General features: G+C 44.6%; 1 protein-coding gene across 3 annotated transcripts in view; it reads left to right on the top strand.

The window, feature by feature from the left end:
- The window catches only part of ANP32B (acidic nuclear phosphoprotein 32 family member B), a 26,665-nt gene continuing 10,734 nt past the window's right edge, over positions 1–15,931 (top strand). The window contains exons 1-3 of one of the 3 annotated variants that reach the window (XM_045468915.1): positions 1–2,328; positions 11,826–11,975; positions 15,513–15,635. In XM_045468915.1, the coding sequence (XP_045324871.1) occupies positions 2,275–2,328; positions 11,826–11,975; positions 15,513–15,635 (327 nt within the window). In that variant the 5' untranslated portion in view covers positions 1–2,274. The remainder of the gene's footprint in view (positions 2,329–11,825; positions 11,976–15,512; positions 15,636–15,931) is intronic. The other 2 variants (XM_045468914.1, XM_045468916.1) reach the window with 2 other exon arrangements.

The following is a 15,931-nucleotide window of genomic DNA, read 5'->3' on the forward strand; positions in this document are numbered from 1 at the left end:
TTTATTTGCTTGCACATTGTGGCTATGTTTATTAATTACTTTGTAGCTTAATCTTATAAAACAGACATTTATCCTGTGAGCTATGTAGCATGGGGAAAGAGGCCTTCATAGCCTTGCGTTGGTTATAAAGAGAGGACAGGATCTCAAGATTTGCCCCTTTTCTCCCCAAGGATCAATACCACCTCTCCCATGGGCCACCAGGTTACCACTCTCTCTGGCACAGAGCTACCATGTTCCAGTCTCCTTCAGCATCTCTCCTTTGCCTGCGACATGGACACCTGCATGCTCCGTTTGGTGTTAAAGGCTGGCTACAATTGCTCTCAACCTCCTGTTCAAAGCAGGCCCCATGCTATGAGTTCATTTCAGTTGGACTGATGGTGTAACAGAAAAAAGATGGCAGACTTTGGAGTCAGACTCCTCTGGGTTTAAATCTTAGCTCTGCCTCTTAAGCCATGCAGCTTAAGGACCCAGAGCTTCAGTTCCTCATCTGTAAAATGATTAAAACACAGTCCACTTCACAGGGTTTGAAGATTACATGAGACAGAACATATTCAAGCCCTAAAAGTGAATAGCTCAATTATTGCTTGTTAGCTCATGTAACTGATTTGCTAGTTTTTCATAAAAGCCTTTATTTTATGGCCCTGTGGTTCTCATAACCTTATAGTTACAGACCTCCTGTGCCATCCTGAAGACTACTTCCCTCACAGATTTTCCCGTCACAGAGATGTCTGCTAAGACTAACATTTTACATACAACACTAAAGAAACAATGTACTAAAAAGTTTTTGCCTTTTCTCAAAATGCTTCTAAAACTTTTTTTGCTTTGAAATTTTAATTCGATACTTTAGAAATTGGTATAGGTGGTTTCGTTTGCCACTAAACGAACTCAGGTAAAATGGAAGGGATTGAGTCTGTCTTAACTTCAAGAAAACCTTGTTAATGCATAGAATTGTTCATTTTTCTCCATTCATAAGTTGTTGTCAATCTTTGGAGTCTGTCTATTAAGACTGTATCTGACTTGACCCATGACATATTTACTTATTTTAAGCTGAATACACCCTGAAGTGACTCCCCGGAGGTCTGCAAAACAAACTTAGTGCTCTAACCCTGGCTCTCAGGGTGCCGTCTGAGCCAGACGATTACAAAGGCTACCTGCCAAGCTTCCCCGAAACGCAGCCCAGCAGCCCATGGAGAATTACACACCTCGCAGGGGTACCCTGAGGAATAAATGAGATAAAAGTGTGCGGAAAAACCTCGTAAAACTTCGAGACCCCATTAGAAATGCTAATTGCTGCCTTGCTAGCCTATGTTTAAATGTTAGGAAACCCAGGGAGATTCTCCGAAACTCGGGGACGCTCGGTCCCTCTGTGGCTCGGGCGGGCGCCAGGGATGCCCTGTGCCCACAGGCCGCGAGGGCCAATTCCGCCCGGTGCCGCGCGGTGCAACGCGGGACGGCCGCTATTCCGCCCCCGACGGGGGTCCCCGCAGCACTGGCCTCCCGCCTCCAGGCCAAGGGGTGTGGGGTTCGGGCTGTTGGCTTCGCACCGTATGAGGGAGAGGAAGGCGAACCCGAAAGCCCCTGTCCCGCGCTCCCTTCACGTCTCCCGACTTCGCGGGCGTCGGGCCGACCTGGTGGAGCCTCCCTGGACAGACTAGGCTTTAAAGACCCCCGCAGCCCTCCGGGCAAACGTCCAAGGGCGGGCCGGAGACCCGCCTCCCGGCGCGGCGAGGTGGGGCCGGGGGGGAGGGGGGGTCTCACATCGGTTGCGGGCGGGGAAGCCCCCGAGGAAGGTCTTACATCAGCCACCCCACGTGCAGTCGGAGGGAGGGAGGAAGTCGCTCCAGTCCCCGGGGCTGCGCCTTTCCCCCCCGGCCTCCGCCCCTCCCGCCGCGCGTCTCCCCGCCCCGTCCTTGGTGCAGCCGCGGCCGCCGAGCCGAGCAGCGCCGCGCGGGGCCGAGTCGAGCCGAGCAGCCGCCCGCGCCGCGTCGCCGGTTTAAGCGCAGTGCGGGGCCGCGGCCGGGGGCGGCGGTAGTGAGACCAGCGCTGCGCTCCAGCCCCCTTTTCCCTCCATGGTTTCTCTCCGCTCCCGTGAGTAACTTGGCTCCGGGGGCTCCGCTCGCCTGCCCGCACGCCGCCCGCCTCCTGGGACCGCGCCGCCGGCCTCTGCCGCCAGCAGACCCCTTCCGACGGCCCTCGCTGCGCAGGCCGGGACGCCTCTCCCCCCTCCGCCCCCGCCGCGGAAAGTTAAGTTTGAAGAGGGGGGAAGAGGGAAACATGGACATGAAGAGGAGGATCCACCTGGAGCTGAGGAACCGGACTCCGGCAGCTGTAAGCAGAGACCCCGTCGGGCGCCCTCTCCCCCCGATGACTTGCATGTAATGGTGGCCACCTGCGGGGCCCGGGCCGCGGGTTCGCCAGCCCCGGCTCGTAGAAGGGCGCAGCTCGCGGGCTCGGACAGGGAAGGCGGGCGGGTTGGCGGGCGTGGAGGGGGGGAGCGAGCGCGCGGGGATTAACTCTTTGGCGCCCGCGGGCCCCCGCGGCCGTCTGGGGAAGGCAGTGGGGTGGGGGAAAGCAAACTTTGAGCTCTTCGCCCGCCGGGGTCCTTCCCCGGAGGAGCGCGTGTGCGTGTGGCCGGCGGCGAGGGAGGGAGGAGGGGGTTGTGTAACGCTGGGAGCCATGTTTGCAGCCTCCCGGGATGCGCGGCCGGGCGGAGGCCGGGCCTGCCGAGGAGCCGCGCGGCTAGCCGGGGCTGGGCCGCCCGGGCTCCGAGCGCTCCCGGACGGCCTGGGAAGGGGCTCGGGCGGGGCGGGGACTTCTCCGGTCAGGCCTCACGGTTGGCGCCGGCCGGGCTGAGGGCCGGGGCCATGGGGGTGAGGAGGGGGGGCTGTCGGCTCCGAGGGGGGCAAGGAGCCCCCTCGCGCGTCCGGGGGGCTTGGGCGGGCGCGGCCTCGCGCGCGCGGAGCGGGGGAGGGGCGAGCGGGGCGGTGGAGGTGGCGCAACCGCCGCCCCTCCCGAGGCCAAGTTTGAAAAAAGGACGCGGTTCCCGCCATTTTTCAAGCCTAAAAATAAAACTTTCTCCCCCATTTCTTTCGCTCCCCTTTCGTCCTCCGGGCCTTCCCCACTCCCGGTCTCCCGGGACGCGCCCCGTTCGGCCCAGGCCAGCCGTGGTGGCGGCGGCGACGGCTTCGCCTTTACTCCGCGCCGCGGTGGCGGAGCCCGGGGCCCCTTCCCGGAGTCTGGCCCCTCGGTGTGGGCGGGCTGCGGCTCCTCGCGCCAGCCGGGGCGCGCCACGGTCCGACGCAGCGCCATGTTGGCGGGCGCCCGTCTCCCTCCGCTGCGTACACCGGCCTGTGGGTTCGAGCCGCTGCTCCCGGGCCCAGACCGTGGTTTGTTTTGCGTCCGCTTCACCGTGGCTCGGCTCGTACTGGCGGGAGCCGCGCGCTCCGGTCGCCGCCGACTCCTCCAGCTCGACTCCTCTCGAGCGCGCTGCCGTCCCCCTCCCCCGTTCTTAAAAGGGCAACGCCAGGCGGCCGCCTCCGCCCGGGCTAGGCAGCGAGGGTACGGGCGGGCCTCGGCTGGGTTCGCGGGCCGCGCAGTCCCGGCGGCCTCTGCCCCCGCACGTGCTCCAGGGAGGCCGGCACCCGCCGCCGCGGCTGCGTGAGCGGCGAGCGGGGTTTTGAGAATCGCCTCTTTCTTCTCCACTCCTGCCCTCGCGGCGGCCGGGCGCGGGGCCATGTTCCCCGGCGCCCGCGCGGTGTGGCCTTGCCTCCGCCAGACCGGGGCCTCGGGTGAGTGGCGTTCCCTGGCCTTGGGGAAGCCCAGGGGAAGTCCTCCCACCCTGCCCCAGTCGAGCGATGGGCGCGCTTCGTGGAGGCAGGTAGCTGTGGGTAATAAGTTGCTAACTTGTGGAAATTCGTCAACCAGGGTTTGCCTGGTGTCCCCACAAATGGGGTACCGGGCGGGCCGCCCTGCAAGCCCCCCCCCCCCCAGCGTCCCCGGAGGATCTGAGGGAGATGGGCGTCTCAGCTTGGCACTCTGGGTTTTAAGGTTGAGGTTTGACCAGGGCCGTCCCTTCCGTCCACAGTCAGACATTTTGTGTCGGCCACGTGCTAGTGTAATGAACGGTTAAGCCTCCTCGCACCCTAAAACTTGAAGAGTGGTGTTCCCATTTTGAGGAGTTGTTAATTTCATACCTTTGCGTTATTACTGCGTAGCTGCACGTCAGTGCAATGTGTAGTAGTTAGATTTAGCCAACATTTCTAAAAGTATGCACCTGGGACTTCAAAGCGCTTTAAAATCTGGAATTTGAATTCTTTGTCCGCAAACTAAAGTGCTGTTAAAGTAGTAAACTAAAGTAAGAGCAGTGTTCTTCCTATCAGGGAAGCATAGCTGGGATGATGTTCCCACTATATGGAATTTTTTCCTATGCGATATCTAATATGTTACTTCTTAGAAATGGGTATATAGGTGCAGGTTTTAACTTTTCAGGTAATCCTCTTAGGCCTTACACTCTTGCCAAAGACAGGTCAGAGTCATGTGATTGTTTCATCAACGTTAAAAGTCAGTTTATCTTTGGCACTGTCCACATTTCAAGGGTTCAAAAGCAGCAGGTGATTAGTGGCTACTGTATTGGACAGGACTAGCCTACAGCAGTCCACTGGTTTATTAAATAAATATTTGAGTACCAGCATTATGGCAGGGCCTGGAAAAGCAGGGTGAAGTAGAGAGCAGCCTCCTCCATTCTGAAGCCTCAGAACTCGGTGGTGCCTATTGCACTGGTGCGATTTAGGGGCTTTGGGAGCATCCTGGGAGCCTGCCAAGGTTGGGGGATAGGCAAAGAAAGGCTGCCCTAGGGAACCTGAGGAGGAGACAGAGACAGCAGGAGTCAGGTTCTTAAGAAAGGAAAGCTTTGACCTTAAACTGGAGGCTTTTCAGGAAAAAAAATGCAGTGGATTTTGAAGGAAATTCTAAAAGAGGAGTTAAACAGTGTTTTGCGCAAAAGAATCATCCTTGCGGCAAATGAAAAGTTTGAAGATGACTCCTTTAAAACCAAACTCAGTCACATGGGTATTTATGTTTGTTGTGGGGCCAGCAGTTACAGAGCAGACTTGGCCTCTGGGACCCTTGTCATTTGGGAAAAGAAAAAGAACCCTTTCTTCACTGAATGTATAATATGGACAGGAGCTCTTAAATGCATACATGCATCCCATGGTTGACCTTAAAATCATCAAATGAGAACTAAGACTTTGAGGAGGGTGAAGGTTTAATCACATTTTTTTTTCTTTGTTTAGACCAGATGGGCTTTTATTGTGCCCATGGCCGTTTTTTTTGTTCGTTTGTTTTTGTTTTTGAGGTTTGAGTATGACCCTGGTAACACTTTTACCTTCTTAGGTTCCTTGCCAGAATACATGAGACCAAGATAATAGGTTTAGTTCACCTATTTCCATATCCTTATTCCTTAAAACAAGTATGGACATTTCTTTAAGAGGGTACTTGCAAAGAAATGGATAATTCGGTTTTTTTCTAAGACCAAAAGAGCTCTTCACATCAGGTGTGTTTTCATAGTGGAAAAAATGGCCTAAGATGGCATTTAAAAATAATCTACATAAAGAATGGAGATCACCATTTAAAACTATAGGCGAAGGTAAGAAATACTTTATGCAAAATATTTGTATTGTCAGTTACTTCACTGAGAGCAAATTGTGCAGTGCTGGAAAATACCGTATACACTACAGAAATTGGTATTTTCAGATGTGAAATGAGACACTGGCATTCAATAGTGAGATGTAATTTAGTTATATTCTAAAATTGGAAAAAATATGTGTTCTTTATGTGAGGCTCTCATCCTTCCATTACACCAAACATGACACTCTTTTCCAGCACACTTAGCCTTGATGTTAGCTGTTTTTGAGTTTTCCATTCAAAGTTAGAAAGCCCAGCAGTTCTGTGGTTCACAGTTGGATGTACATGTGGGACCCTGGTGGGCTGTGTGCGAAGACTAGGCACTTCTCACCCATCATAAGAATTGTCTTTCCTTAAGAGACACATCTCCGGTTTCCCCACTTTAATGCTTTTTAAAATTTTTTCCCCAACTTTTGCCATCTTGTGTCTATTAATGTAATTTTGAGCACAATGGGGTATTCTGATTGGTTGCATAGCCAACTAATTGTTTTTGTTTTTTTTTTTTTTTTTCATTTTATAAGTAATCTAAATTGAAGAAAAAATTAGATACAGATAAGCCAAAAATCCTGGATATAGATAAACAGAAATAAAATAGGGTGGGCAGGTGTGTGTGAGATTTTTATCTAGACATTCTGGTGTACGGTCTACCAGAATGTCTATTTTTTTCCAAAGTCAAATTCTGTTAATGCATATATTATCTTATTACATAAATAGAGTAAGCTTGTTTATCTCTCTGTCACTATTATTTTACAGTCTTATTGTTAATGTCTGCATGGATCATAACTTATGGGGTGGTTAGAAGGGTTTTTGCCATTTTAAATAGTACTGAAATGAACTTCTTGTAATGTGAATCTTCTGTCAAATTGCTGTTTAGAATGGTTCATTTCTTTACCTACCCACCAATAGGATATGAGTGTTTCCTTCTCTCATGTTGACAGTTCTGTCACCTAAACACAGCTGAGAACCTGATCTAAATTTGTTCTGTCATTTTGAAAACATTATTTTAAAATAATGGTAAGGAAAAAGGTTTGAACATTGGTTAACTCAGAAGAATGGAAATTGGCAAGGATGACGGAAGTTACTTATTCTACATTTTTGGATGATTTCACTTTCTGCAATAACCATGTATTACTTTTCTAATTAAAAGAATTGGTAACTCTGTAATTCTTCCATGTTTCCCCCTCCTAATTTATAACTGGGGAAGATCACCCAAGCAATTTAAACCAGGTAGGTTTTGTTTTGTTTTGTTTTTAAGTAGCCAGGAGAACGGGAAGTGAGAGCAAGTTGGAGAGGGTGAAAGGAAAATTGCTTGATTTTTCTCTGTGACCCCTAGCACCAATCGCCATAACTTGGCTCCAGTATAGTTCAGATTTTTCAGTGAAAAAGTATTAGAAAACAGTACTGTTTTACTGATAGTTGCAGGAAACAAAAACACGAGTTAAATAGGAAATAATATGGATTACTTTCAGTTAAGTGTTTATCCTGAATTCATGTTTGGAAAAAATCTATATAGTTTAATTAGAAAATGGTGCTGATGAGTGAATTGGCCTTAAAAGTCCCATCCATCTTCAAGCAGAAGTCCAGTTAACTTCATCTTGGACCAAACAGCTCCCTGACTTGTACACACAAATGTACAAGTGCCTGCCCATCCTTACCTCCTTAGATAGTAGCTCTGGGAGGATTTGGAACATCCAAAGGAGAAGCTGGGACCATTCTTTTCTTGATTAGAATCCCTCATTTATTGAGAGGTCACGGGATTATCTATCCCCAACTCCCTACCCACCGCCCCCTCTTCTGCAGTTGTTATCTCCCTTGCAGGTGAGTCAGGATCCCTTCATAGTCAAGGTGTAGAGGTGGAGGAGGCTTAGTTTTCTCAAATGCTGCTGACCCCATGCCTGAGAGCCGACACCTTTTGCCATGCTCTTGTTTAGAACTTTAAACGGGCTGGAGGAAGGCTGCTGAGGGTTGACTTTCCAGACCTGTTATCCTGGGCACAGCCCCAAGTGGAACCCTCCTGTGGCCTCTGCTTTCCTCAGTAATTCCCACTCTGCTCTGTGCATATTCCTCAGTGGCTGATCCTCCTACTGTGCCTGTGGCGCTCTGTTCTAGCAGACAGCATGCTTTACTACATCTTCAGCTTCCTGGAAAGGTCAAGGGGCATGCCTTCTCTGCTGAGCCATACAATCCTCTGCCCTACTCCCCCCCAGTAAATTCTGTTACCTTCTACTCACGGAGAAAATTAAAGGTCTCCAGTGTGCATTCCCTGAACTTCTTGCTCTCCCGCTTAGAAACTCCCCTACACCTGTATCCATCCTGACCTCTGTAGGAAGAGCTCCCTGCCTCCAACAAGAGTAGAATGATCTCATTTTTAATATGTATTTATTGTTGTAGTTGAACATCAGTTTTTATTTTTAAAAAAAAATTTTTTTTTCAACGTTTATTTATTTTTGGGACAGAGAGAGACAGAGCATGAACGGGGGAGGGGCAGAGAGAGAGGGAGACACAGAATCGGAAACAGGCTCCAGGCTCTGAGCCATCAGCCCAGAGCCCGACGCGGGGCTCGAACTCACGGACCGCGAGATCGTGACCTGGCTGAAGTCGGACGCTTAACCGACTGCGCCACCCAGGCGCCCCTGAACATCAGTTTTTAATGTGATCTGTATTTTTTTTATGGCTTGTCTGTTTTTTGTCCATGCTTCTTTTGAGTTATTTTTTTTCTCACTTAGGGTAAAAACTGTATCCTTGAGCAAAAGATAAATAAATGCAAATACCTAAAATTTTCATATATCCAGAAAGGTCACATTCTGGATATATGTTTAAATACTTAAAGTATTTAACAGACGGGTTGGTTGCCATTTTAAGTTAGGAACTCAGAACTCAGTAACAGAGACTCGAATGTCTGTATTCTTTCATCTAGCAACAGATTGTGAGGAGAGAATCCTAATTACAAAAGAAATTTTACACGAAGGTATTGTGCCATTATTATGATAGGGAAAATTAGAAATACATTCAACAGGGAGGATTGTAAAGTAATTTTTGGTACATCCATATACTCTAATGTTTTTAGTCATTTAAAAAATATTCAGAGTTGTTAAAATAAGGTAAGTAATAGAGTTTTATCTCACTACATTTGAAATATACAAAGAGACTGAACTAATATACCAAAATCTTCATAGTGACAAACATAAATATTACTTGCATTGATGTGATTATGCTTGTGATCAGAAAGAGGTTCTCTTTATATCCAAGTTTTCTATTGTATCATCTACTCAATCCCCTACAATCCTGACACAAATCCCAATACAGTACTCTGACAAGCCTGTGACCAGTTTTCTCATTTAATAGTTGTGAAAACTCTTTCTCATACTGAGAAATAGTGGTAACTAAAGTAGACACCACCCTGCCCATCATGAAACTTGAAGTCTAGCAATGGCTTTTAAAATTGTTATACTTGTAATAAGTTAACATTATCACCACTGAAATGCTAAATAAGGTTATGTAGAGCAAGCTCTCCCCACCACTCAGTTTCTCTTCCTGAGAGATTTTCTGTACATAGAAGAAAGTGTGTGGTCTATAGCATAAAGGATAATACCCATTCTGCACATTTTTCATCCCACAGTGTATCTTGGAAATACTTCCCTTGTTGATGGGCCTTTAAGTTGTTTTCTAATTTTTCAGTCCTTTTTCAATAACTTCTCATGCTTTATTTCCATAAGCCTTTACACGTGTTTGAAACTAATACTTCACAGTTGGTACCACTCTCAGTTTTTCTTAGGTCTTTCTTGCAGGTTCCTCAGGGTTCTGTCGTTGGCCCTCTTCTTAGGGATTCCATCCTTCCACTATTGTCTGTGCCCTGATGACTCCAAATACAGAACTGACAACCCGCCTCTATTCCAAACCATATTCCCAAGGGAACCTTAAACTCAGTAGCCTTCATGGTATTCATTACATCCACCCCTCAGAAAGCCATTCCCTGCTTATTTCCATCTAGCTACATGGCTCCCATTTTTGTAAGCCAGAACCTCAACTCCCCTCCACCATCTTTCTTTCATACCCAGCAACTACACCTGCAGATTTGAACCATTTAACATTTTTTTTCTCCCAGTTCCTTCCTCTTGATTCCTATTTTGCTGTTTGGTTCAACAAACCAGTTGAAAGAAATATCCAAAAGGTGATTTCACCCAGTGACCTGGGAGGCAATATGGCTAAATCTAATTCGTCCTCATTTGGCTTTTGGCATATAAGTGTTACTCTGTATAATTTGGATCCTCTGTCAGATAGTCATAGAAAATCCCCCAAACCAAGTGAGAACATTTTAGTTGTAGTGCTGTATTAGGTGTGTGGGCAATTACAGTTAACTTTATTTTTATGGTTTGTTGGTTTTACTTTTTTTTTTTAATACAAAAGAAATACATGCTTATAAAAACCTCATTACAAATATGAATAAACAGCAGAGGTAGGTCCCTGTCATACCCCTACTCCCTTTCCCCAGAAGTTACTTTTTTAGCACTCAGTATGTTCCAGGTGCTATTCCTCTGCAACTCCATGCGGTGAGTACTGTTATCTTCACTTTGCAGATGAGGAACCTGAGACACAGAGAGGTTAGGTGAGTCTTCTGAGATCACACAGGTTGTAAGTGGTAGAGCCAGGAGGATATGACTTCAAGCATCTGTTTGTAGAGCCCACCTCTCCTCATTTGACACCTTAAGTTTTCAGAAATGCTTATTTTCCTTAAAAAGGAGGGAAATGGCAGAGATGTGTGGAGAAATGTGGAATGAAGGAAAGAAAGACTTAAAGGTGTAATAGGCCTGCATGCATCCTAACTGAAACCAGGGCTTATGAGGAGGAAGTAGACAGGGTAGTGAGAAGTAGTGAAGAAGCAAGTGAGAAGTTGTGGTGTTGTGTGTATCACGACTCTAAATCTGTTTCCTTCTCTGTAAATGGGGGGAGGGTGTTGTGGTGCAAAGAATAATGAGTAAGTTCTCTGTAAATGATAACAATTACCAGAATATTATCCTTGGATTTTGCACTGGAGGATGAAGACATTACTAGCTCATATTTTTTAGAACTGTGAATATCTTACTTCCATGTACCTGCTTGATTAATGCTATCAAACATGGTAGATTCACCACAAGAATGCCTTTGGCCGTTACTGCCGTTAATTCTAATTTGCATCACTGTAAATTGACCAAAATGTGTTAAAAGTTGCAAGTTTCAGAGTTAACCACAGAACAGGAATGGAATAGGGATTATCATGGTAGATATTCACAGACTGTTTATTAATTGATCAGTATTTAAAATCATGGGGCACCTGGCTGGCTGAGTCAATAGAGCATGCAACCCTTGATCTCAGGGTCGTGACTTCAAGCCCCACGTTGGGCTTAGAGTTTAAATAAATAAATAAATAAACAAACTAACTAAAATCTTCAGATATGATACCCTTGGACGGATTGGAATTCTGAATTTCAGGATCCACAAAGGAGATTTTATGGCCTGAAAAATCTAATTTAATGTTTAACAGTTTTCTCCCCTGGAAATATCTTCATCACATGTAACCCAAATTGATCTTTGTTTTGAATTAAGGCCTCTTGTGTCTTGACCCCTTCTATTGTCAAGATAATCTTAGTAAAGATGAGTAAATGTATAGTGCAGAAACGTGTTGCCAAAATCTCTTAGCGATCTTGTTGGGAAAAGCAAATGTTTCCTCTTTTCCTGTGTCCATCTCCTGGGCGTTGAGGGAGACTCAGACCTGGAAGGGGTGGGGTGGTCTTCTCTGCATTTATAGTTAAAGCCGCGCCTTGGGAGAATAGACTTGGGAAAAGGAATGAGGGAGATAATAGTTTCTTCACCTGTATCTTAAGAACTGTAGTTTCTGTCTCTGGAAAGTAAAGTGTTTAAATCTTTTTTATACCATGGTGTAACATTCCATCCTTGATATCTAGTAGTATATTGTTACTAAAGGCTTAATAATTTTTCATTTATTTATAACTGTGATCTTGGTTTAAGTAGAGGCTGCCCCTGTATGTGGGTGTTTTTGCTCCGTGTTTATGGTTGTAGTTTTTGCTTTGTTCTTTGTTTTATGTATGTTTTTGAAAGCTTGGTTTTTTTTTTTTTTTTTCTTTTTTCCCCTTTGTCATTCACAGGTTCGAGAACTTGTTCTGGACAATTGCAAATCAAATGATGGGAAAATTGAGGGCTTAACAGCTGAATTTGTGAACTTAGAGTTCCTCAGTTTAATAAATGTAGGCTTGATTTCAGTTTCAAATCTCCCCAAACTACCTAAATTGAAAAAGGTAAGTACTTTTTCTTCAGCAGTAAAAGAGAGAACATTATGAGAAGGGAAACATAGGTGATTTTACTTGTAAGGAAGCATTTAGTGTAGCAGAAAGCACATGGCCTTTGGAACTGGGCATATCTGGGATTGAATTCCAGCTCTATCATTTCCCTGATGGGTGATCTTCTGCAGGTTACTTAATCTCTCTAAGGCTCAATTTCCTCACCTGTAAACTGGTGCTACCACCTGACCTTACAGAATTGCTGTGATGTTTGGAAATAATACATGTTGGATGATCAATAAATAGTTATGAAGAATAATTATTTTGTGAATAAGTTACTAATTAATTGCTATAAATTTGTTGATATGTTAGCTATGTGTTTTTTCTTAGTATGCTCTGGTTTAGGAACCACAGGGGCCTCTCTTCATGTTTTGTTTGTTGATTAAGGGTGAGTTTCAGTAAAGACTTCAGATTTGTAATCTATGATAATTCAAACCCATTACGAATTCTTAGTGATTAGAAAGAAAGTTTAAAATGTGTTGTGATTAGGCGCACCTGGGTGGCTCAGTTAGTTAAGCATCTGACTCTTGATTTGGGCTCAGGTCATGATCTCCCAGTTCACGGGTTCGAGCTCCACATCGGGCTTTGTGCCGACAGTGCAGAGCCTGGTTGGGATTCCCTCTCTCACTCTCTGTGTGTGTGCCCTGCTTGCATGAGCACATTTGCACTCTTTTTCTCTTTCTCTCCTTCAGAAAAAAAAATTAAAAAAAATAAAATGTGTTGTGACTGCAAGAAATCACTGTAATGAAGCTACTGTATTTCCCTATCCTAATTGATGGTTCATTGTTCATATTTTATTGGTCTAATTATAAACCAACCAGACCCCCCCAACTACCAATAAAAAACCCTCACGGAAAATGTTTTCTCATGTCCTTACCCATGTAACTGTCACTGAGCTCCAGAATGTTAAAACTGGAAGAAACTTTGCTCTTCTAGTCCCTTATTTTATAAGCATAGCAATAGACCCAGAAAGGTATAGTAATTTGCCTAAAGCCACCTACAAAAGAGGTTTGTACTAGAGCCAAAACTAGAATCCGTATCTCCTATTTCCTAAACCATGCTTTTTCTATTATATAATAAAAGATACGTGGTCACATAAATATTGCAGAATTTTCCACTGTTTCGGTGTTCACGTTATTAGGGATTTTAAGCAGAACTGTCATCCAAAAGTACACATTGAAGTCTGGAATCAGAATTAGACAAAATGCAAATAGGCTGTTCCTGTAGTCTGTTTGAGTCCTGAGAGGAACTTGTTTTGGGTTAAGTATATGAATTAAAAACCAGAAATGTTTACTTACTTGCCTTAGTTAGGTAATAAGTGTTCAGGCAGTCCTCATGAGTTTCAGGTAACTTAGCTTCCTATCAGGAAGAATAATCATGTTATATTTAAATTGGTAAATAGTTCCCTTTCTTCTGTTAAGCATCTACTTTAGAGGTTCAAGTATAATCTTTTTATATTTACATGGTTATTGGTGACATTGGGAGCTCTGATTAGCCCATTAAACAACTGGTGGCTTTCTGGCATGTATCTACATAAACTTGATGCTAGTATGATTCTAGTGTGTATTTTGTGTTGTTTTCCTAGCATCCTGGTACATTTTCCTGATGTACTGTGGTCTGTGTGCTGTCAGACTTAACTCAGAAGAGGAGTGAATCAGTGACCCATCTATATAGGCTTTATCAAATTCTTCTGAAGTCTTGTTAATCACTTCCTTGCAGAGTTAGGGAGGAATGGAGAGATCCTACAAATCAAACTTAAAGGCAGATAAGATGTTCTCACAACTGATACAGACCTTATTTTCTTTCTGTCCTAGAGCACAGATTATTTTTTAACAAGAAACAGGTTCTGAAAGAAATTTTGTTGTACGAATGTCACAGGTTTCCTAAATTTACACATTGATTTCATTTCAAAATAAACATGTCACTAAATGCTTTGGCAGATTGCCTTGTTTCTCTGCTTCCTAAGATAGTCATGTTGAAAGGATACGAACATTACATAATGTGTGATATTCCAACTAACCAAGAGAAATGGTCTCTTTGTTTTGATTTACTAAAATCTCAGTAAAGCTAACACTTGAGTCTTTGTTGATTATAGACTTGTATTTTTAAATCTAGACCATGACTAGATAATCTGACTGGAATATCCCATGGGAAGGAAGAAATGTTTTGAAATGTTGCAGTTTCATCTTCTGAAATATTTAATAACACCTAAGTTGTTGAAGACTTGAGTTGTCATTTAAAGTCATTCTTCCAACAAATATTGAAGTTTTTAAAAGTTCTCTGTTCTGCATCATGTAGTTTATTTCATAGCATGCCAAAGACCAAATTACATGAAGTTTTCATGCTATTCTTTGTACGTAACATGGTGGGAAAGGCAAATTCTTCTGAAGCTAGCCTGCCTGGCTTCAGAATCCTCAGTCACCACCAGAGCTACTTTGTGACCTTGGCCAAGTTTTAGAGTCGTCTTTGTAGTTCATTTTTCCTCATCTGTAAATGCGGGTAATAATTCTACCCTACCCCATAGGGTTAGTAAAAGTAAATGAGTTCGTGTATCTCTAGTGCTTCAAACATTGCCTGGCACTTAGGTACTGTGTAAGAGTTAGATGCGGTTACCGTTGTTGTTGGCACTTAAAATAGAGAATTGAAACCAGTTGTGTAGCCTAAGTTTTCTCATCTGCAAACTGAAGAGTTTGAATTATATGCTCTCAACTGTCTAACTTTTCCAGGCTCCAATTTCTTTCACTTCCCATTCTGATTCCTTGGTGAAGGCTCTTTCTTCATTGGCACACGGCTTGCTGTGCTACTTGACCTGCCGCTAAGAAATAAGAGTAGGTTCTTATAAAGGCTAGTGCGGCTTTATGCAAGAAGTGGCCTCTGGGGAGTTGGTTTCGGCAACCCTGAAGCTGTTGCTCCACTCACTTTTCTGAGGTCATGGAGCTTCTTTAAGGGCTTGTTTTGGGGCCTATCCCACTCCTGTAGCCTTCAGAGCAACATTCCCTGGTGGCTTCCAGGTATAGAACCCTACAATGTGTCAGAACTCTACAGACCAAATTAGGTTTCGAGTCGCCATAGTGAGCTTTGTTTGGCACACGGAATAAGCTGCTTAGAATGCACAGACCATTTACCCTTCCTGGCAGGTATAGAGTATTACAACTTCTCAAAGAATTCTAATTTGCTTTGACCCACTTTTTAGGTTAGAAAATGGATTCACTGATATTAGGAGCCAGATCTTGAGCAAACTATTACAATTAGCAACTGGTTAAGGAACTCTTAACTTCTAACACAGCTCTTCTTATCCATCCTGTTTCTCCTCTTCCCCTGAAATGCTCTTGGAATCTATAAACTATTTATCTGTGTTTAATCGAATAGAGCGAACAAACATGCCCTGATAGGAACAGAGATTATTTGATCTTGATAAATATTTAAAAACTGTATTTGGTACTTAAAAGTGTTTCTCTGTGTGTATTTGTGTGTATATTGTATATTCTCTTGCAGCTTGAGCTCAGTGACAATAGAATCTTTGGAGGTCTGGACATGTTAGCAGAAAAACTTCCAAATCTCACACATCTAAACTTAAGTGGAAATAAGCTGAAAGATATCAGCACCTTGGAACCTTTGGTAAGTATGTGAGAATTTGGAAACCAGGACTTATTGGTCATTTTCATTTTCATATTTCTTTATACTGAGGGAAATGCTTGGAAATAGTAATTGATCAAGAAAGTGGTGGTTCTTACTATAATACTTTCTAGAGAAGTTTTAAAGATCAGGGCCTTTCTAGTTCTGTGTTCTATGGCTTTGCTCTCCCTACCTGATACTGCGCTGGTGTCCTTTCACAGGGGAATTCTTTTCTTTTTTGTCTTTTTTGAGTTTCATATATTGACCATAGCCTTAAACATTTATCTTAATTTTTTTCC

Source organism: Leopardus geoffroyi, chromosome D4 (genome assembly GCF_018350155.1).
Source record: "Leopardus geoffroyi isolate Oge1 chromosome D4, O.geoffroyi_Oge1_pat1.0, whole genome shotgun sequence".
NCBI classification, from domain to species: domain Eukaryota; kingdom Metazoa; phylum Chordata; class Mammalia; order Carnivora; family Felidae; genus Leopardus; species Leopardus geoffroyi.